The sequence below is a fragment of the Elephas maximus genome, chromosome 18 (genome assembly GCF_024166365.1).
Source record: "Elephas maximus indicus isolate mEleMax1 chromosome 18, mEleMax1 primary haplotype, whole genome shotgun sequence".
Lineage (NCBI taxonomy): Eukaryota > Metazoa > Chordata > Mammalia > Proboscidea > Elephantidae > Elephas > Elephas maximus.
This window is the reverse complement of record NC_064836.1, coordinates 61,167,944-61,190,800: the sequence shown is the minus strand read 5'-3', so window position 1 is coordinate 61,190,800 and position 22,857 is coordinate 61,167,944. Positions and strand designations below refer to the sequence as shown.

Here is a 22,857-nt window from a genome sequence, read left to right as displayed (position 1 = left end):
ATGTGTCTTGGTGAATTTCTCTTGGGGTCTATTCTATATATTAATTGAGCTTCTTGAATAAAATCTTCTCATCTTTTATGGTATTTTCAAAGTTTTCTGCCATTATTCCTTCAAAAATTCTACACTCTTCTGTCTTCCTCTTCTGGATTTCTTAATGTGCATATATTCCTCTTCCTGATGGTATCCCATATAACCTGTAGGCTTTCTTCATTTTTCTTCCTCATACAGAGTAATATCAAGTGTTTTGTCCTCTATTTTCAGATTCTTCCTTCCATTGTTTCCATTCTACTTCTGTGTCCTTCCATTATGTTGTTGTTTGTTATTTTATTTTTAAACATTTGAATTTCTAGTTTTTTGTTTGTTTGTTTGTTTAGGGTTCTCTTTATTAAGTATGTCTTTTTGTTCTTGTATTGTTTTTCTGAATTCATCTAGAATTTTTTCTTGTTTTCATTGATACTTTCGAGGAACCTTAATACTAATTTTTTGACCTCTTTATTAGGTAGTTCCACTATTTGTTCTTTTTCACAGAGCCTTTTGTCCCTTTATTTTTTAACGTAAACTTTTATTTCTCTTGAACATGTAGTTGGGAATGGGATTTTTGAGTACTGAAAGATGTATATTTAATAAATTTATTTAAAAAAAAAAAACCTGCTGTTTTTTACAAAGTACCTATACCATTTTCCTTTTCTTCAACATTGTATGAGACTTTCAATTGCTCCACATCCTGATGGGTTATTCTTTTCTATTGATTTTGTTTTTAATTTTAGTTTTAACCACATCAATAGGCATGCAGTGATATCCTATATTAATTTGCGTTTTCCCAGTAAGCTGTGCCTGACCCAAGTCATGGTCTTTTCAATTTCCTCATATGCATGCAAAAGCTGGAAAATGAGAAGACAAAAGAATTGATGCATTTAAATTGTGGTGTTGGCAATGTATATTGAATACACTGTGTACTTATAAAAGAACAAACAAATGAGTTTTAGAAGAAATAAAACATGAGTGCTCCTTAGAAGCTAGGACAATGAGACTTTGGATTACTTACTTTACAACATTTTATTTTGTTATACATAAGGTTGCCTTGAGTCAGAACCAACTTGATGACAAACTAACAAAAAAAAAGCAAGTAATAATGTGCCACATCTTTTCATGCTTCTTTACTGTCTTAAAAACTCATTGCTAAAGACCCAATTAAAAAAAAAAATTGGATTGTTTTCTTTCTGCTGTGTTTGAGAGCTCACAATTATGCATAAAAGTCTTTGTCAAATATGTGATTTGCAACTATTTTCTCCTAGTCTGTGTCTTGTCTTTTTATTCTCCTAACATTCTAACAAAACCCTGGTCGTGTAGTGGTTAAGACCTATGGCTGCTAACCAAAAGGTCAACAGTTTGCAGCCATTAGGCACTCCTTGGAAACCCTATCGGGCAGTTCTGCTCTGCGTATAGGGTCACTATGAGCTGGAATCAACTCAACGGCAACAGGTTTGGGTTTTTTTTTTTTTTTAATTCCATCCTATATCTTTACATATCTAAGCATAAGATGCAATGGGTTCCCTTATTCTGAAAACTACTTTATGCTAGCCTTAGCAGTTTTGGGAGACATGTTTTCAAGCTGCTTTTAAGAATTTTCAAATTTCCTGCAAATTATTTTATGGTTTTGAATATGAAATGTATTAAAAGAAGTCCCTTAGCTTTTCTTGGTGCCTCTAACAGATTTGATACTGAGAAAGTAAAAGGGAAAGAAATGTTGAGCACCTCTCTAATACTTTGAAGCAATTCTAAGAGCAATTGGATCATTTGAAGTCTGTTGTGTTTGGGTGTTTTTTTTTTTTTTTTGGTTGGTTTTTAACAAAGATATATTTAAAGACAAATGAGAGATGGGCTCCCTTTATTGGATAGTTTTATTCAACAGAAGTACTTCTAAATAGTCAACAAACACAATTACTCGTGAGAAATGATCATGTGTACAAATGGAGAAATCGTTGGCCTTTAATGTTTCACTGACAGTTCACCCATAGTAACAGGATGGAAGAATACATGGGCCCAGATGCAGATATATGTAGTTAGTGAGTTTTTGCATTCTTTTCTGATGGCTTCTGTTCTTTCATTAAACAGGAAGAAGTACATTTGTTGAGAATGATAAAGGAGGTCTTGAAGTTTTGAGAAGGAAAAAGTATGAAATAGTTACCCAGGAGAAAGAGGAAATCATAGATTTATGTAAATATCACCTTGATTGCAAGGCAGTATTAGGATTCATTTGAGGTAAAAGTCAGACATGTCAACATGTAGTGTGTTCTCTAGCCACATTCATGTCCAGCAGTACAAGGTTCAAGAAGATAGAGAACTAAATTTAACTAGGACTGGCAGCTTGCCAGAGAACTGCAATGAAATGAGAACATGGCAAGAAAGTTGAGGGTATATATAACAGAGTTTTCATAATGATGGCCCATTACATTTCAACTGACTTTGGAAGCCATGAAGGAAGTGAAGGACACTGAAATGTTTGTAAAATCAGTGAATGGTGGTCCCTGCAGGATCAAAATATTGCTGGTGTGAGCAGTAAAGGGAATGAGAAGGATGCTTGAAATGTAAATTTGAGAATTTGATACTAACAAAATCTGTAGTATGACCATGGCATTAAAGGGGAGGATTAGAATGATGAATAAGATTATCACAGTAAGTCAAAGAAATGAGAACTTGTGATAATATAATATCAAAGGTGTTTTAACAGGAGTAGTATTGGAGGGGATGAAAGTAATCCAGGATCCAAACGAAAAGGACACCATGGTTGGAAAATCACTACAAAAAAAGAAAAACAATGGGGTAGTTGGGGATATAGCCTAACAACATGACATTCAAACCTGTAGAGGAGGAGCATTAGAGAGTAGAGAGAGAAATGGTCTGGAAACATTAATGAGAAACAAGGGAACACAAGCAGTGTTGCAGAAAAGCCTTCAGAATGTTGTAGCATCCTCAGAGATCTAGATTTCAGTTAGCTTAAGGCAAAGGGAATGATCAGAGAAGAAAATGTAAAAATGTAAAAAGAAACTATTAAATTAGTATTAATATGTTTTATTTAACTCCATGTATCCAAAATATCTGTAGTGTATAATATACGTAAAACATCTCAATGTTGATGCTAAATTTTCATCAGGTTACTCGATCTATGACAGAGTAGAACTGCCCCATAGGGTTTCCAACGAGAGCCTAGTGGATTCAAACTGCCAGCGTTTTGGTTGGCAGCCAAACTCTTAACCATATGCCACCAGGGTTTTCTGATCTGTATGTAGGGTTCACAAATGTACAGCTCAAAAACTACCTTTTCATACCCAAGTTTCCCAACATTAAAAAGTTTTCAGATAACTGAATCAAATGCCAGAAATCATTTTGCTTTAATATTTTCATCCAAATTTTTTTTTTAAAAAAAAAACTTTTATCATTATAGAAGCACTTTTTTTAATTTTGAAGCAAAACTTTGTTAGTCTCAAAACTATGTCTATTCAAGTTAAGAAAATTTACTAACTCTTGTGTTGATTCAGCATTCTTGATGCCAAATATTAAAGGGTATTGAATAAATTGAAATAAAGCCTTACATTTATCAATATCAACTAAGCATTCTTCAAATTTTTCTTGTAGCTTTTTTAGGTCAATTGTCATTAAAATCTGTGTATCTATTCATGTTGGAAAAATGTGTAAAGTCATCAGTGATGATTTGTATTATGAAAATTTTCTATTTCAACATCAATTCTAGTGCATGTCTATCTAGATCATAAATAATCTTTTCCTTTTTCTGGTGCTTCAAATTTAGCTGGCTCGTATGCAATAATTTGTCAAAAAGAAACTGTAAATCACACTGCCATCTTGTCATTGATTATTGATTATTTGGCAAGCATTCCTTTTTTTTGAATTTGAGTTAATAATAAAGTAAATCTTTGTAACATTCTTCTGCAAATCAACTAAAAAGCATTGGCAAAAAACACAAGATCATTCAATTCATTGTCCTCTATCTCCCTCAACAGTTCCAAAACGTGGTTATGATTCATAGTATTTGCACACATGTACTGAACAATGTTAACAACTCTCTCCTTACTTTTAATAGAGTCTGCTTCAGAAAATGGAGGACAGATATTTTTAATACATATAGTGTGGTTCAATGAAACAATAATATAAACATCAGTATCTTATTTTAAAATTCTAAAAAATCCGGATTTTTTACCTAAGGTACCTGGAGCACCATACATCATGATAGAAACAAATTTTTTCATATCTAGCCAAAATCCTTCCTTGGCAAATGATTAAGATTAAAGAATACTTATGCTATAAATTCTGTCTTTTAGGCTGTTAAATGACTTTTCTTTGAAAACTTTGAAGTCCTTCGAATTAAAACACATCCAAAGTTTTCATTGGACAGTGTCTCTTATATTGCAAAACTCATCTAAACCTTAAAAAAAAAAAAAGTGTTTGCAATTTTTGTGTATTTTGAATAAATTTATCTTTGGTATTGATAGAAAGTTTTCATGTTCTAAGAGTAATTGTTCAGTGGCTTAATTGAAGATATTTCACTTTTAACAAAATATTTTTTTCAGTTTTCCTTATAATTTATAATGAAATTTCTACAACTGAAATAATTTTTTTCCATCTTTCCATAAAAAATGGTTTTCTTTTTTTTGTGCATGTGCATGTAAGAATCCAATCTATTTTAAAGCTGATCAAACTTACAAGTTCAGGTCCCACTGAAAATAATTTTAAAACTTTCGGTTAGACATTTAATCATGATTTTAGGCAAATAATTCTGTTGAGTCTATTTAGACTCTTGATTGAAAACCAGTCAAATTCATATGTGCTTAAAATGCTTCCTAATATTGTCACTATATTAAATTATTTTGAAACAACGAACAAGCTTTTATGTTTAGCTCTGATGCAGTTTATTGCAACTGTCATTCATCATAAATATGTGACATACCTTCTTCCAGTATCACATTAAATTTTTTTCTTTGACTTACAGTACTAATTTCACCATGTCTACTCCATTCTGCACCAGTAGTATTTTTTCATTTTAAATTTAAAGTGTGTCAATATTTTACAACTAAAAACATAATTTTATTAAAATCAAAACCATAATCAAATAAAAAATCTGTTGCTGTTGGGTCGATTCTGACTCGTGGTAACTCCATGTGTTACAGAGTAGAACTGCTCCATAAGGTTTTCTTGGCTGTAATCTTTAGCAGACTGCGAGGTCTTTATTCCACTACGCCAATGGGTGGGTTCAAACTGCCAAACTTTAGGCTTGCAGTCCAGTGCAAATGGTTTGCACCACCCAAGGACCTCTAAAACGGTCATAAGTAAGTCAATTTAATGACTAGCTACAAGTTACATAGGTATTACTGTAACTCATGATATTCGCATAAAATATTCAGTGATATCTGCTGCATCTATGATGCCCCTATATGTACTGCTAGAAATGATACCCTCTTCTGACATGTGCCCTACAATACAACAACATCTTAATGTGATGCGACAGTTTAAGGAAAATGTTGTTGCTAGATGCCTTCAAGTTGGTGCTGACTGCATAGTGACCCTGTGTACAACAAAACAAAACATTGCCCAGTCCTGCTCCCATCTTAATAATCTTTGCCATGTTCAAGCTCGTAGTTGAAGCCACTGTGTCAATCCATCTTGTTGAGTATTTTCCTCTTTTTCACTGATCATCTACTTTACCAAGCATGATGTTCTTCACCAGGGACTGGTCTTGCCTGAAAACATGTCCAAAGTAGGTGAGACAGAGTCTCTCTATCCTCCCTTCTAGAAGAATTTTGGCTGTATTTCTTCCAAGACAGATTCGTTCTTTGGCAGCCCATGCTATATTCGATATTGTTTGCCAACACCTTATTTCAAATGCACCGTTTCTTCTTGGGTCTTCTTTATTCATCATCCAGCTTTTGCATGCATATAAGTTGATTGAGAATTCCATGGCTTAGGTCAGGCACACCTTAGCCCTCAAAGTGACATTTTCTTTTCTGAACACTTTAAAGTGGTCTCTTGCAGCAGATTTACCCATTGCAAGATGTCATTTGATTTCTTGACTGATGCTTCCATGAGTGTTAATTGTGGATCCTAGTGCAATGAAATCTTGAAAACTTCAATATTTTCACTGTTTATCATTATGGTGCTTACTGGTACAGTTGTGAGCATTTTTGTTTTCTTTATGTTGAGGCGTAATCCATACTGAAGGCTATAATCTTTGATCTTCATCTGTAAGTGCTTCAAGTCCCCTTCGCTGACACCATTGTACTTCGAGATATATCTTGAAATGTTCTTTTTGACAATGAATGTAATCTTGTTCCCTTCCGTTTATCATTTCTGGTATAGTAGCCCATATGATTATCAGTTCCTCACCACTTGTCTGTCAGTTTGTCATACTGCGGTGGCTTACATGTTGCTGTGATGCTGAGAGCTATATCACCAGTATTTTAAATACCAGCAGGGTCACCCATGGTGGACAGGTTTCAGCAGAGCTTCCAGACTAAGACAGACTAGGAAGAAGGATCTGGCAATCCACTTTTAAAACAATTGGCCAGTGAAACCTTATTGAATAGCAGTGGGACACTACCTGATATGATGCCAGAAAAAGAACCCCTCAGTTTGGCAGATACTCAAAATGCATCTGGGGAAGAGCTGCCTCCTCAAAGTAGACTTGATCTTAAAGATGTGGATGGCATAAAGTTTTCAGGACCTTCATTTGCTGATGTTGTATGACTCAAAATAAGAAAAAACAGTTGCAAACATCCAATAATAATCAGAAGGTGGAATGTATGAAAAAGGAAAATTGGAAGTTGTAAAAAATGAAATGGGATGCTTGAAGGTCAACATCTTAGGCATTAGAGAGCTGAAAGCAGAAGTAGTTTTATCAGAACAATAAAGTGGTGTAGATTTGTGGTGCAGTGGGTTTTTCTTATATGACCTTTCTGGCCCTGGGTGTGTAATTCTCCAAAATGATTAGCTGGGCTGCAATCTCTCAAGTGATTGATTGATTTGCTTGCTGCCTAAGCAGCTTGTAATCCAACCAATAGGACTGAGTTGTTTACCAGCTACCTAGAGGAATGGTCATTTAAGATCCTGCTAGGAAAGTTATACTTGAAATTGACAAGAAATTTTGCTACATTAGTGGCCAGTCTCATAAAGGTTTTTGGAGATCTGATCAACAAGATCCTGGAAAGGAGTGGGTCCTTTGGACCTGAGGTTCCTGTGCCGGGAACCTCCAGGACCCAAATAAAAGACATGTAATTCAGGCTAAGGGCTATAAAAATGACTAAGCTGATAACACCAAAGACGGAGAAAAACAGAGCAGATGGTGGTAGCGCGCGAGGTCAGCCCATGGAGCAAGTGGCAGCTTGGCCCTCAGTGGCCTACCTTTGATGGTGGCAGAGGCCTCAACAGTGAAAATGACAGTGCGGGATATAGCTGGCCTGTCCTTGTCAGCCGCAAACTTCCTGGCTGTACTGAAAGCCCCAGCCTAAAGGTGGGCAGGGGGCCAATTCCTGCAGGCCTAGAAGGGATTGCTTCTAAGGGCCATGGGGCTGGAGGTGGGGGGGTGCAGCTTCAAGCAGAAGTTACCCACGGAGGCCTGGATACATCCCAGGCAGCGGTCGCTGGCAGAGGCTCAGGAGACTCTATGCAGGGGTCTTCCTGCAACAGGGCAGAGCCAGCGACAGAGGCCCAGGAAGGCCCAGAGGCAGAGCAAAGCAGAAAAGCCGTGCAGGCCCTGGGCAACGTGGCGTGAAGACCGCATAGGACCTGAACTATGTCGCGCCTACTCAGTGATGTAAGAATAGACATCAGTTTGTGACAAACAGTTAGGTGGCTTCCCCTTTGAGACATAAGCAGGGTTTTTCTCCTAACAAAGTGAAAGTAGATTATTTGTAGGGGGTGGAACCACGAATCTCTTCCTATTGTTTACTGTTGGCTTTCTATAAATCATAATAATGGCTTTCCCTTTGCCAGCACTGGGCAGGCTGGATCACACTGGGTAGTGTCCAGGAGTGGTTGCCACAGCTGGATGAAGTCCTCGTTCCTGGCGGTCTTACTGCTGCTTGGATTTGAGGCAGTCTGTGCATGCAACACAGTAATTGCAGAAACTTTTTACACTGCTTTTCCACTTGTAATTTTAAAATGTGGCACTAGCCACATATGGCAAAAGTCTACTGTATTGGAATGTGCAGTCGTAAACATTTTTTAAAAATTCATCGACCACTATGTAAACTATATACAGTGAAACCTCCGATTGACAGGACCCTTTGGCACTGCCTGGCTTTTCCGGGTCTTGCAAGTTTTCCACCTTGACAGGGTGTGGTCGCCACCTCTCTATCCCTCAGTTTGGTGGAAAATATTTGAGTTTTCTACCTTACAGATTCTGGCTTTTGCAAGTTTTACTGTAGTATTAGACTAAGCCTGTTCTGCATCTCTATTTCTTCTTCTATGCAATCGGGATTTTAATATAATATAATATAATACAATAATATTTTTTACCTTTTAAATCTCTGAAAAAAACTCTTAGAATTCCTTGGATAATTTTTCATATCCCAGATAGTTTTAAGACATGTTCAGAATTACAGATCTACTGTAAATATGTGTTTCAAGTCAGATAAGTTTTGAAAATGCAGAAATGTAATACCCAGTGAAAGAACAGTTTATTTTCTCAAGGTAAATGGATATTTACTTATTTTCATCATATTGAAAATTAAGAATTAATAAATGAAGTATTTTGCTGTAATGGACAATGCACAGAAATCACATGTTTAGAGAGCTTGAGGCTAACTTAAAGTTTAGTCATTAATTAAAAAAAACCATTACCATCGAGTCTATTCCGACTCACAGCAACCGTTAATAGGAGTGTTAAATACCATATACTATGATACTTCACATTACAGGTCTCAGTTGTTTTCTTTCCATCACCACAAAAATAGTGCAGTTTCAGCCTTTTCAAAGAAATCGTTTCCCATTTATTTTATATCTTATACTTTTTTGGTTGACTGGGAAGTGTGTGATAATATCTCAGCTCCCTTTCATACTCTAAAGTACTGCAATTAACACTTCTTTAGTGAAAGATTCTAACACTTCAGTGTTACCTTTTCAAACACATCTCACTTCGGAATTTAAGCCTGGCACAATTCCCGGAATGTGATTCTGACACACCATTTTCCTCACTGTAGGAATTCAGACAAGTTTTCGAGAAGTCATTTTCTCTAAGCCCAGAAATTGCTCCCAGCCCATCCTCCTAAGCTTCCTATCTAGGACCAAATTTTTATTTAAATATTTATTGTCAGGGCAGTTCCTGAGAGCAAGACACTATAAAGTGTAATGGAAGGAGTGAAGAAAATATGCTAAAAACATTCTTAGCCTTTAGAACACTTACGATCTCAGGGGTGAGATTGAAATTGTAAACAAATAACCACATGGTAAGGTCCTATGTGTAAATGTGACCGAAGGAGTCCTGTCCAGATGCATAGGAATGCAAAAGATGGAGAATCAGGCTCTAGGGTGACAGACAAGAGTCCTGTTGTTAACAGAGCTGAGCTCAAGTAACGGATATGATAGTAAAGTCGTTGGATGTGGATGCTGGATGTTTTAAAGGGAGGTAGACAGCATGAACAAGGTTTGAGAGGCAGAGAAATAGCGGGTATATTCGAGAAATTGGAAGATGCGAAGATTAGGTGGAATTTATGGTGAAGGAGAATTGTATATGGACAAGACTGTTCAGGAGCTAATGTGGTAGGCTGAAGAGACTGAACTTGGCTCAAGGAGTAATAAGCAACCTTGCATGGTAATGGCCAAAATAGAATACAGATTGAAGGAACAGAAGAGACACTGCCAAGGAGTGTTGTAATTGATGCTTTGGAAACGGACTTCAGGTCATTATTACCCTAAATTATCAAAAATAATTAAATTATGTAGCCAAATTCTACTAATTAAGGCACAAAATGGGCCAACAAATGTAAAAAATAATTGTATTTTTCAACAAAATAAATTAGAAAGGTAGAATGATACTATTTATTTCCAGTTTACTAAGTGCCAGATGTTCACCATATATTATCCCTCTCCGTGGGACCAGATTTTCACAGTGATTAAGTCACTTGCCAAAGCTGTGCGGTTACTCACAGAGCCAGGACCTGAGTGTGTCTGACGGAGCCCAAGAGTGCAGAACACACAATCACTATTCCTGAACCTTAAAGTGATCTTTTATTTTTTCAACCTAGAGAAGAAACATTTAGACCTGAAAGATAATATGGAAACCCTGGTGGCATAGTGGTTAAGAGCTACATCTCCTAACCAAAGGCCAGCAGTTCAAATCCACTAGGTGCTTCCTGGAAAACCTGTGGGGCAGTTCTACTCTGTCCTATAGAGTAGCTATGAGTCGGAATTGACTCAATCACAGTGGGTTTGTTTGGTTTTTTGTTTGTTTGTTTTGAGAGATAATATCATCCAATATTTTGTTTCTTTTTTCTGGAGAAATTTTAAGGTACAAAGAGGCTAGAGGACTTTCCAGAGATTTCAGTTTCCTTGAAAAGTGACTTGTATAAAATGAACATTTGAAGTTTGCTATGTGAATGAATGAGGGGAGAAATGAGTCTGGTTTCTTCATCATTTCTTTTTAGCACTGTACATCTTTCACAAAAATAAATGCTGCAAAAAAAAAGAATGTTGGTTTATATGGCTCTTATTAAATGTACACAGGATCTATGACATATTAGTAACTATATAAAATTATTTCCATTGTTTGGAATCCTGTAAACAAAAGCGTGAAAAAAGGAAGTAACATGCTATTGTGATTAAATGGAGAATAGTTAGAGTTAGCTGTAATTCTGGATTTAAGGACACCGTAGAAAAGAACCCTTGGAAACTATACTTTAACTCTTTTACTTCAGAAGTGTACAGTCTAAGATCAATAGAAGCTAAACTACTTGCCACAGATCCTATAGCTTTTTAGTGTGAGAACCAGGTCTAATGTCTTGTATAGAAAATACATTGATTCACGTGTATGTGGTGGGGAGGCTTGCAGTGGTTGGAGAGCAACTGGAAAAGGAAATGCAGTTAAACGTTGAACTATACCAGAAGACAAATTTATGAATTTGCCTAAAAAAGGAAGAAGCCAATAAAAGAGGTTTTAAGCTGAGTCTTTTTTCCGAAGCATCTATTTGACAAATAATTTATATAGACTGTGCCAGATAAGAAAAGGGAGAGGAGGAGAATAGGAGGAAGAGAGAAAATATAGCACTTCGTTGCAAAAAAAAAAAAAATTCGACAACTTGAAAATTGGATTTAAGGAAGCAAGTCAATCCAGCTGGGAAGAAAGTAAGTCTTAGTAGACAGCACTAGAGTGAGAAAGAGGGGGAGACCAAGAATCTAGTCCATCAAGCCACCCCAAACTGTATTCCACTGTCATGAGATTCGCAACCTTGCTTTTTTCCTGAATCTCCAAGCACCCAACTCTCTGTCTTTTCCCTTGTGATCCATTTTCTTCATCTATATTAAATTAAAAAGAGGCAAGATGTCATTTTAAAAAGTAATAAAACTAATTGTATAGCCATTATAAGTTAAAAAAACAAAACAAAAAAAAATTGTTTAACATGAGATCTGTAAGTAACATCTGGTGAGGGAAGTGTTTTACATCCAGAAAGTTGTATGGCATATTTGGCATTCTCCAAGAAGCCATGTATTATAAATTTATAGATTCTGGAGTTATTTGCTATAAGTAATCATTAACCAGGGATAATTTGCTAAGGGCATTCTATTGATAAGGACTCTTCCTCATAGCAAATGTCATTCGTCTACTTAAAGAAAACTCTGTTTGATTAAAAATTAGACTGGGTCAATTGTCTTCTTTTTTTTTCCCTAGGAGGTGGTGAGGTATTCCTTCCCCAAGAGGAATAAATAGATCATGGATCTCAGGTAACTGTTTAAAATCCATTCTCCCTACCATTTAAAAGGAATGCTTGGTAAAAGAATGCCTAAAGGAAAGATCAGTAGACTCCTTACAAAGCCCCCATCCCCACCAAATTGCTCCAACTCTGAGACCCAAAGAATCTTTCAATTAGAAAAACAAACATCCATTCCTCCAATGCATTTGGCTACTTTTCAAAATGGCTACAGCATTTCTGCTACCAAATAAACACATTTGAAAAGCTATTGCTGGAGATAGAAGAACAATGGTAAGAAGGGAAGCAGGGAGGAAGAGCATTTCAAGGGAAACACAGAGAAAAATAAGAGAATAGAGCAGAAAATGTGTGGTGCTCTGGATTCAGGGGTATCTAATTTTCTCAAGACAGGGTACAGAGAAAGGAAATTTCCTACTAGCAATGCCTATGAGGATAGAAGTTTATATGTATTTCAATTTTATCTCTTATCAAATAACCATAAATCTGGATAAATAGCCCATATCCAAAAATGTGTAAGAATATTTTTATATTGTTCTGCAAGTATTTTGTAAAACATATGACAGAAAAAAAAAAACACCTGAAAAGAAAGAGCTATAGAGCAATATATCTTGGTGATGCTGTGTTATGAAAGTAATGCCTGGAGACAAAAAAAAAAAAAAAAATACAAGAGCAGAGTTACAAATTAAGTGGAAGGCAGTCGAGAACACAAATGATAAAACAAAATTACTGGTGTGAAAAACAGCTTGAGAAGAGTTCTCAAAATTCAGAAAAAAAAGAAACGATGCAGTGAGAAGATGACACGTATTAAAAACAGAGACTAAAAATTCAACACGTAATTAACTGGTGGTCATAAAGAAGCTACCACAATAAAACAATTTTCGAATTTACAGAAGAATATAACCCGAGATTAAAAGAATTATGTGTGCACACATTTAAAAGCTTTCTGTATTCCAAAGACATTTAGTGACAATGTTTTAAAATTAAAATGATGAAGTAAAAAATTCATTAAGAACAGAAAATATGATCTACAAAGTATCAGAATAACCTAAATTACTAATTACCAGAAAAAATCGGTAGATGTCTAAGGGTAATAAAAGCCCTGAACAAAAAATTACTACCTATCAAAATCTAGTATACAAAAGTGTTTAAGAGAATAGAAACAGGAAAAACTATTCAATTCACTTATAATCTTATTACAAAACTAGCAAGAACAGTATTTAAAAAAAGTATAGACCTGTCATGCTTTTAAACATAGATGTGAAATTCTAAGTCAATCTTAGAGAATTGACTTTAGCAGGATAAAATTATAACACGTGATGACTAAGTAGCATTTATTGAGATAGTGCAAGGATGAATTAACATCAAGTCAAGCTGAAAAGCATATGGTTGGAATACACATAAAAAGAATTTCTACAAATAAGTAAGAAATGAAACTCAATGAAATTAATGGACAAAGTTTATGAAAGGCACATCACAGAAGAGGAAACCCAAAAGGTCAATAAACAAGAAAAGATACTTAAGCTAGCAATAAGAGAAGTGTAAAAATCCAGTAGAAAAAGATCATTTTATACGTATCAGCATAAGGCAATAATTTGAAAATCTGACAGTTTCCTAGCATTGCTGAGACTATGGAGCAGTGGAAACTCACATGCACTGTTTGTGGGAGTAAATGTTAAATATAAATACTTTGAGGAACAGTTTGGCAATATTCAGTAAATTTAAGATGCTTTTATGCTATGACACTATGACGCTATGCTGTTTAATGTGGATATTGAACACTTGGAGTGTGGCTAGTCTGAGTTGTGATTTTCCATAAAGGTTAAAGTCAGTAGATTTTGTAGACTTCATACCAAAAAAAAGTAAAATAGCACATTAATCATTTTTTACATTAAGGTGTCTAAACCTTAGCAAGGAGCCCTGGTGGCACAACAGTTAAGCACTCAACTGCTAGGTGACAGATTGATGGTTTGAACTCACCCAATGCCTCCACAGGATAAAGACCTGGTGATCTGCTTCCATAAAGATTTTAGCCTAGAAAACCCTTTGGAGCAGTTCTATTTTATCACATGGGGCCACAAGGAGTTGGAAATCAACTTGAGGGCACCTACAGCAAACCTTGGCATGATTAACATTTTAGACCAGATAAACCTTTGTAGTGGGGCACTATCCTGTGCTTTGATATTTCAGCAGCATCCCTGCCTCTACCTGAGATGCCAGGAGCAATTCCATTGACATGACAATCAAAAATGTTTCCAGACATTGCCAAATGTCGCCTAAGAACCAGTCTTACTTAAATGTTGAAAGGAAAATTTTTTTGACATATGATGTAATATAAAATATATTACTAAAATAAAATTTGTTGTTTTTGGGTGCTGTCAAGTCGATTTCAAATCATAGTGACCCCATGTGACAGAGTAAAAGTGCCCCATAAAATTTTCAAGGCTGAAATCTTTACAGGATCAAAGCTGTTGGGTGAGTTTCAACCACCAACCATTCGATTAGCAGCCAAGCACTTAAGCGTTGCACCACCAAGGCTCGCTTTTACCTAATTACTTTTGATTTTTTGATGTGAGTACTAGAAGAATCTCAAAGTTACATTTAACTTACATTATATTTTTACTGGACAGCACTGTAACAGCCATCAATTTTGTTTTGAATTATACACACCAGAACAATGTTTCTCAAACTTTTAATGTTCATAAAATGTATGATGACCTTAAAAATGCAGGTTATAATTCAGTATATTTGGAGCAGGGTAAGACTGTACAAAATTTCTCACAAAATCATAGGTGATGCCAATGCTGGTAATCCTTGGACCACATGACTCTTGAGAACTTCCCACACATGTGCAAAATAGTATATGGAAAACAATGTTCAATGGAACATTGTATGTGGTCATAAAATGTAGATGAACTAAATGTTTACCCAAAAAAAGAATACATAAATTTTGATAAATTGATACCATGGAATACCATATAAACATAATATATGTTTGTGTGTGTGTGTGTGTGTTTCTACACACAAAGAGATACATCTTACCAAAAAAGCACACATTTCAAAGGGTTAAATATATAATCTTACAAAAAGAAAATTTCAAAAGGTTAAATACATATAATAAAATATATACAAAATTTTAAAATATCAAAGTAATAGATTGTTTATGACTCCATGAATATTTAGTAAATTTCCAAAAACAGACAAATGTTATTCAGAACAAATTCATGACAAAGATCAGTTCTGGGAAGTGCCATATAGAATTGTGATCCTGGATTGTTATATACACTGGGCTTAGCATTTGTATTAATAATATTTTACTTCTTTCACACATGAAGCAAATGTAACCAAAGGATAATGTTTCATAAAGCTGAATGGTAGTATAAAGATATTTGTCAACATATTGCTTATCTTTCTCTATAGGTTTGAAATATTTCATAATTAAAAAACAATTAGAAACAACCACACAAATAAAAGAATGGTGTAAGAAGTCTGTTGCTGACCATTCAAGTAGGTAAATATAGAATTTTCTAAACATTTTAATGAACTTTAAAATTTAATGAAAACACATTTCTCCTGAAGAAAATGTCTATATTGTAAAAATATGTGTTCCCTATGGGCTTGTAAAGTCATAGTTGATATCAGTGTGATGGCTAAATCTGTGTGTCAACTTGACTGGCCCGTGATTCTCAGTGGTTTGGCAGTTATGTTGTAGTTTGGCAGCTATATAATCACGTAATCACCTCTATGGTGAAATCTGATATAATGTGATCATCTCCATGATGGCATCCGCTTTGAGCAGCCAATCAGTTGAAAGGGAGTTTCCTTGGGTGTGTGGCCTGCATCCAATATATCATACAGACTTTCTGGCAAAGCTTGCTGGCTTTTGCTGGGCTCTGGATCCTGCATTCGGCTTGTCAGCATCTGACCTACAGTTCCTGGGACTTCGGTCAGCAGCCTACCTTCTCACTGGCCAATCTTAGATTCATCAGCCTTCACCACTGTGAGCCAGCAGCTTGTCATCTGACCTGTGAATCTTGGGTTCGTCCGCCCCTGGAGCCACATGAGTAGGGGGAAAGCCTCCAGCATGACACCTGACTTCTACAACTGCTTGAGCCATTTCCTTGAGATAAATCTCTCTCTCTCTAAATATATATATATATATATATATATATATGCTTGACTGGTTTTGCTTCTCTAGAGAACCCAGCCTAAGACAATCAGCAAATGGAAAGAAGTAGAAAGCAAAATTATTGTGTGCTAAAAAAAAAAAAAAAAAATTTTTTTTTTTAGATATTTCATTTTAAATAGAGGAGAAAAAAGATGTGCTCATTTCTCATTTTTAAAGCATTTGTTTTAATTCATTTATTATGAAAGAAATTCTTATACGTTGGAGATTTGGAAAATTTAGAAGAAAAAGAAATAAATTCACCCACTTCCTGAAGACCTCATTGTAACTATTTCCCAGTAATGGCCACTATTTAGTCAACATTTTGGTATTTATTTCCAGTTATTGTACCTTTCTCTAATATACATAAAATAGATTTTGCACAAATACATACACACGTAACTTCAATGTCTTCTAAAGTGAAAGCATACGTAAACTGATGTGATCTGTCATCTTAATTTTTTTTCACTTAGAAATCATAAGTGATATATCCTCTCTTCTCTCTTATGCTGTCTCTCACCTAAAAGTTTCTGTTTGAAACTTAGATGTAGTAGTTTAGTTCTCTTTTCTTTGTTTCACTCTCTTCTTCAGGAAGAGGCATAATCAGGATCCCCATCCATGCCCAAGGCTTGTCACATGATATTTTCGTAAACAACATAGTTCTAAAGAGAAATGTTGGTACAACACTAAAAATAACACTTTTTTTTTTCTTTACTATGAAATACATCATATGTTTGGATCATACTATATTTAAATAATTTTCTAGAACTGAACATTTAGATGTTTTTCTAATTTTTCACTATTATTTACAAACAGCAATGCTTGTTTGAGATAACTGTACATAGTTGTAATGATTTATTTAAGATCAATTCCAAGGAAGACCATAGGGAAAATGGTCACGGATGTTATTATGGTTTAAATTTTATTGTCAAATTGTCATCCAGATATACCATACCACTTTCAAAAAGTAATAGGATAAAAATGTGAAAACTCATAGGGTCAAATTCTACCTTCCAGCTGTCTTCATTTCCAGCCCTTTTCATTTAAGATAAAAGGCATTAATGAGATACTATTGATATCTTTTTCTATTACTTTACAGATTATCTTTCTTCGAATGTAGAAAATTTTAAATTCCTCTGCCTTTCCTTAAATTTGACCTCATCTGTATGAGAATTGGCAGAATATTCCTGAATTTTCTGTCACTGGTACATGTTTTTCTCTATTTTTGATATTTCATTGTTATCTCTAAAGAAGCTGGAAGAGAGAGAGGCAAGGAGTTGGATATTTATTGCTCATGTAGACATCTTTTTCCCATAAGCTTCAAGCAGTTTTATTCACAAGTTCAAATATTAGAAAAATATAGGTTAAAAAATCTTTTTTGAAAAAAAATTTTGAATGTAGGCACTATTAGAATTAAGAACATGATAAGTAACTTTCAATACAATAAAGAAATTAAAAGCAACTAAATCCTAGTCCAAAAAAATAAAGAAATGGGACAAAAGAAAAAAAAAACTAAACTGAGGCATTAAGTTTAGAAAACAAACTAAAAGATGTAAAATTAAACATGTAAGTTACATCAATAAATACAAATTAGTTGATTTCCACAAATACTTATAGCATGCTTAGTATATGTCAAGTACAACCAGGTCCTGAGTGTTTAGTGATGAACAATACAGACATAGGGCCTGCACTCATGAAATTTAGTCTAGATATCCAAAAAGCAACTACAAAAGTGATGTGTATCACAAGGGATGGTTAGAATGGATAGAGCACATGCCAGGGGCTTTCTAAGGCAGCTGGAGAAGTTCTTGAACACATTTTTCACAGAAATTCTTCCTGATCATTACTAATCAGCTGTACATTAGCCAACAGCATAATTAATGCTGAAATACTAAAACACTTTTCCCCTAAGATTAAGACAAGAATGACTCGTTTGTCATCAATTGACATTTTTATGGAACTTCTAATCAAGATAAAAGGTTAAAAGAACAATGTGGTATTAATCCTACTGGAAAGAACAGACCAACCAAATATTATTCACTTAAGAGGATTTGAAAAGATAGAGAGTGTAAATAGCATTAACTCAGTATCAATATGCATCATTGACCATTTACTCTATTCCAAGCACTGGTTAAAAAATCACCATAAAATGGCAAACATAAAGTTTGCAGTCTAGTGAGTGAAGTCAGACAAGTGAGTGAAGACAGCCAATACATAATAACGTTAAGAGCAGCCAAAAAACACGTGGACACAGAGTTTTATGGTAATAGGAGGGTCAGCTTTGTAGTAGATCAGAAAAAAACTTCCCCAGAAGAAGTCAAGACTAAACAGAGTCCTGTAGGATAAAAACGGTTAGATGAGACCATCTTTCTAAGCAGCAGGATTATTGATTTAAAAAATGTAGGATATAAGGAGGGCTGTGGCACATTAGGAGCCCTGGTAGTGCAGTGCTTAAAGCTCTCGGCTGTTCACAGGAAGGTCAGTGGTTTGAACCCACAAGCGGCTCTGTAAGAGAAAGATGTGGTGGTCTGCTTTTGTAAAGATTTACAGCCTTGGAAACCCTCTGAGGCAGTTCCACTTTGTCCTGTAGCGATGCAAGGAGTCGGAGTCAACTCAACAGCAATGGGTTTTGGTGGCACATTATACACATTGTAAAAAACACTGTGTAGCTGAAGCACCTGGTAGGGGGCTGGAGAAAGATGAGAAGTTAGCATAGTACAATCATTAAAGGCATTTAGACTTGCCCCAGAAAACCAAATCAGTTGGCAGGAAGTCAGTTCTGACTCAAGGCAACCCCGCGTATGCAGAGCAGAACTGTACTTCATAGGGTTTTCAAGGCTATGAAGTTTGGGAACCAGACCACCTTTCTTCCCAGGTGCTTCTGGGTTGGTTCAAACTGCCAATCTTTTGGTATGCAGAGGGGTATGTAACTTTTTGTGCCATCCAGAGACTCCATCTTCAGAAGACAGTGAGCATTCATTAAAGAATTTAAAGCAGCATAGTGGCATTCTCAAATGCATGTCTCAGAAATGTATTCAAAAGTCAGAGTGCACGTTTATGAGTTATTGAGTAATCCAGGTGACAAATGGTTTGAACACAGCTAGGACAGTGGTAATGGAGATGGGGGAAAGAAAGGCTGGATTATAGAGGTAATAGGGCCGTAGAACTCAAAGATTCAGAGAGGAGCAATGAGAAAAAAGAATCAAACACGACATCATGATGGATGGTGCTCCACCTATTGAGGTAGGGGATTCAGAGATGATTAAAGGTGATGAATTCAGGATTGGTCGTACTGAGTTTGAGATGTTTATACCATGTCCCAATTGGAAAGGTCCAGTATGCAATCTGGTGATCAGGAAAAATCTGGGGTGGAGAAGCAGAATTGTGAGTCAGCAGGGCATATAAACTGGTCAAAACCTGTTTCCATCAAGCTGATTCTGACTCATGGCAACCCCATGTGTGTCATAGTGAACTGTGCCCCATAGGGCTTTCAGTGGCTGATTTTTTGGAAGTGGCTCTGGACGGACTTGAACCACCAACGTTTCCATTAGCAACCTAGCATGTTAACAGTTTATACCTTCTCTTCCCACTACCAGTATACTCAGTGAAACAAAAACATTTTATAAACATTCCTTCTCCTTTTTTATTAACCATTTTGCTTATATGGATAGAAGTGATGAGCAGCTGATTTCAGAAGCTTGTAATTGATATATTGACATAGCATGAAGAAGGGCTGTTTGTAACAGTTTGTTATTCTGTCTCTCCTCAGGTTTGTTAACTAAGGCTGAATAAATCATGATTCCAGCGTGTAGGATCTTACTATAGAATTATCTTTAGGAACTTTAGCTGAAAAGATTCCTCGCTATATACTCTCTTACCTACGGAACAGTGATCTGAATTTTCTTTAGAGATTGAGACAATAGTTTAGTCCAAACTAGTTTAAGAATACTGTCATTATCATGTCTTATGAGAAAAGAGACTAGCAACTGAAATAGATACTGTTCAGGGCAAAATGAAGTATTTCCGGTCTATGGGCAACTATGATTAATTCATTCATTCAACAATGATTATGCAGTGGCTACCATAAGCCAGGCACTGGGTTACAATCTTAGAATTCAGTTTCGGCTTCTAGAGATCAAAGCTATTATCTACTAGAAAAGAGTATTAAGGGAAATAGTCCCTCCTTAACTACATGTTTAATCAGCTTAAATAAAAGTCATGCTTAAGTTACTACTAAGAATATTAATAAGCATGATAGAAAATCAAATATGAGTCTTAAAGAACTAAGAGGTCAGTTTCTTTCGAAGAGTCAAAAAGTTAATTTAATCAGGATTCCTTTCATTTTGAAATTTTGTCTGGAAAAATCTGAACAGTATATTTGGCCCCTTTGTCTCTTTTGCTGTGCTGCTTTTCCTTATAGGCCTTAATTTGGGAGGCGGTGATTGACTTTGATGTGGTTTTCCAGGAAGTGGCTGATGATTTTTACTTTTTATAAACTCAAGCCAGGAGACCCCTGGGGGCAAGCGGTGGTAACCAAGTACCTTAGTGAACACACATTCTGATAAAGTAGGCGTGGTGGCATCTTTGACAGTAGAGGGTGAGAAGGGTGTAGAGGGAGAGGAAGACGAGGAGGAGGAAGACGAGGAGGAGGAAGAGGAAGAAGGAGATGGGCTCTGGGACTTCAACTGAGAACTGTTACTTTTTTTAACATAAAGTAGCCAGTCAATAGCCTGGGGCTGTTGGCTTATAACTTTGTTTTGGGGGGCTACTGTCAACCAATTTTTCTTGGTATCAGGTCCCTGGATGATATCAGGCTCGGAGGTAGGGGCAATCTGTGATATCTTCTCCATTCCTTCAAGGTTGTCTTCAGATACTTGATCAAGCTGTTTTCCTTCCACAGAGGAAGATGAGAAAGACGTCTCTGGTAGAGAAAGGATAAGAACTAATTTTACCTCAATTTCTCCCTCAGAATTGGGCTCAGGTGTTGGTATGACAAACAATGTTGCACCACGAGGGTCTTTTCTTCCTGTAAGATGGTTACACTGAAAGTTTATGCAGGAAGCGCACACTAAACAAACCATATAACTTAATGAAATACGGGGACCAGGACGAGGATTTGGCCTTCCCCTCATCCTTCGAAAGAGAATCTGTCTGGAGAGATCCCTCTGAATTTTGCTCTTGGAGATAGAATTGACAATTTTATGTACAACATCATCAGGGATAATTCCACCTTTAACAATGCAGGGTTGAATGTAATCTAAAGTCCATGGAATTTCTTTATTTGATTCTGTGTGTGCACAAACATCATAACTTCTTCTACTGTGGAGTTTGGAGATCAGTGCTGAAACAGCCATTTCCTTGATGCAGTACTCAGAGCTTGATGACATTTCACCTGAGATGCTTTGTTTGAGTTGGTATGATGGTGAATTTATGGCTCTATGTTTGGCACTTGGTGATGTGGTCTTCTGAAGCTTGGAGTGGCAAACTGGTGAGCTCAGAGTCCAGCACTCACGATCAAGTGTAAACGTTGTCTGAGATTTGGGTGGGAACAACGGCAAACTCTGAGTCTGGTGGACATAAAGTGGTAAAGTTTTCTTCCGAGATTTTGAGTGAGGCAGTGGTAAGCTCAGAACACTGGGATTAGAGTTCAATACAGGAGTTTTCTGAGGTCTGGAGTCAGGTAACGATGAGCTAAGAGTCATTTGATGAGGTTCCAATGAAGGGAATGTACAAAGAAAGTTGTTTGTTTGAGGTTTGGGGTTGAGTAATGGTGAACTCAGAGATCTCTGATTGTGCTCCAATACAGATGCCCAAAGGCAGTTCAGTGATGTTTTCTGAGGCTTAGATTGAGGTAATGTTGAGCAAAGTGTTCTTCCATTGGGTCCCAAAGAAGACGATGTCCAGAGGATACCTAGGGAAGATTTTTCTGGATGTTGGAGGGAGGATAATGATGAACTCAAAACTCTTTGGTTAGACTTCAGCGTAGGTGGTGTCCAGCAAAGCTCTGGGGATGATATGGTCTGAGATTTCGGGAGTGGTATTGGTGAATTTAGGGCTGTTTGACTGGGTTTCAGTGATGATGATGTCATTTTGAGGTCAAGTAGAGATGTTGTTTGAGGTTTGGGGTAGGGAAAAGGTGATCTCAAGCCTCTCTCATTAGACCCCAGAGAAGGAGTTCCCCAGTGGAGGTCTGGTGAAGGTGTAGCCTGATGTTTGGGATTGGATAATGGTGATTTCAGAAGAACTCTGTTAGAAGAACCTTGTGAAATTTTGTTGTGAGCCTGGGGAAAGGTCAGTACTGAATAGCTCTGGACCTTCTTCTGATCAGAGCCCAGTGGAGGCACTGCTAATTGGTTGCTGTATGATTCCGCTCTGGTCGCAGGCTGGTTATTGAGTTGATTTAGTTTATCACCTTTGTACTGATGTGTTAATGAATTGGTTGTGGCCAGTTGGCAAGACGGGTATAATGGCATAAAATGTTGATCATAATATGCTAATGGCACCATCCTGTGTTAGTGGTAGAGGCCTTTTTGAAAGCAGTTGGCTTGTTGGGATGTTTTAGTAACTGTTAATCTTTTAGCTGGATTCCGTACACAAAGGGCACTTTTAAATAAATACTATTTACTAGTTAACTTCTTCTTTGTAACCTCCCTGTTGATTCCCAAATATTACAGATTGTATTGGAATTGAGATGTAGATGAGGTTGAAAAAAATTACCACTATTCGAGGTTCTCCTCTGTCTTCTCTTTAGTTTCCGAGAGT

General features: G+C 36.3%; 1 protein-coding gene across 1 annotated transcript; it reads right to left on the bottom strand.

Moving 5' to 3' along the window:
- Positions 1-20,417: 20,417 nt before the first annotated feature.
- Positions 20,418-22,601, bottom strand: CSNKA2IP (casein kinase 2 subunit alpha' interacting protein). Its single transcript, XM_049857863.1, has one exon. The coding sequence runs from the start codon at positions 22,599-22,601 to the stop codon at positions 20,418-20,420; it is 2,184 nt and encodes a 727-aa protein (XP_049713820.1).
- Positions 22,602-22,857: the final 256 nt, after the last annotated feature.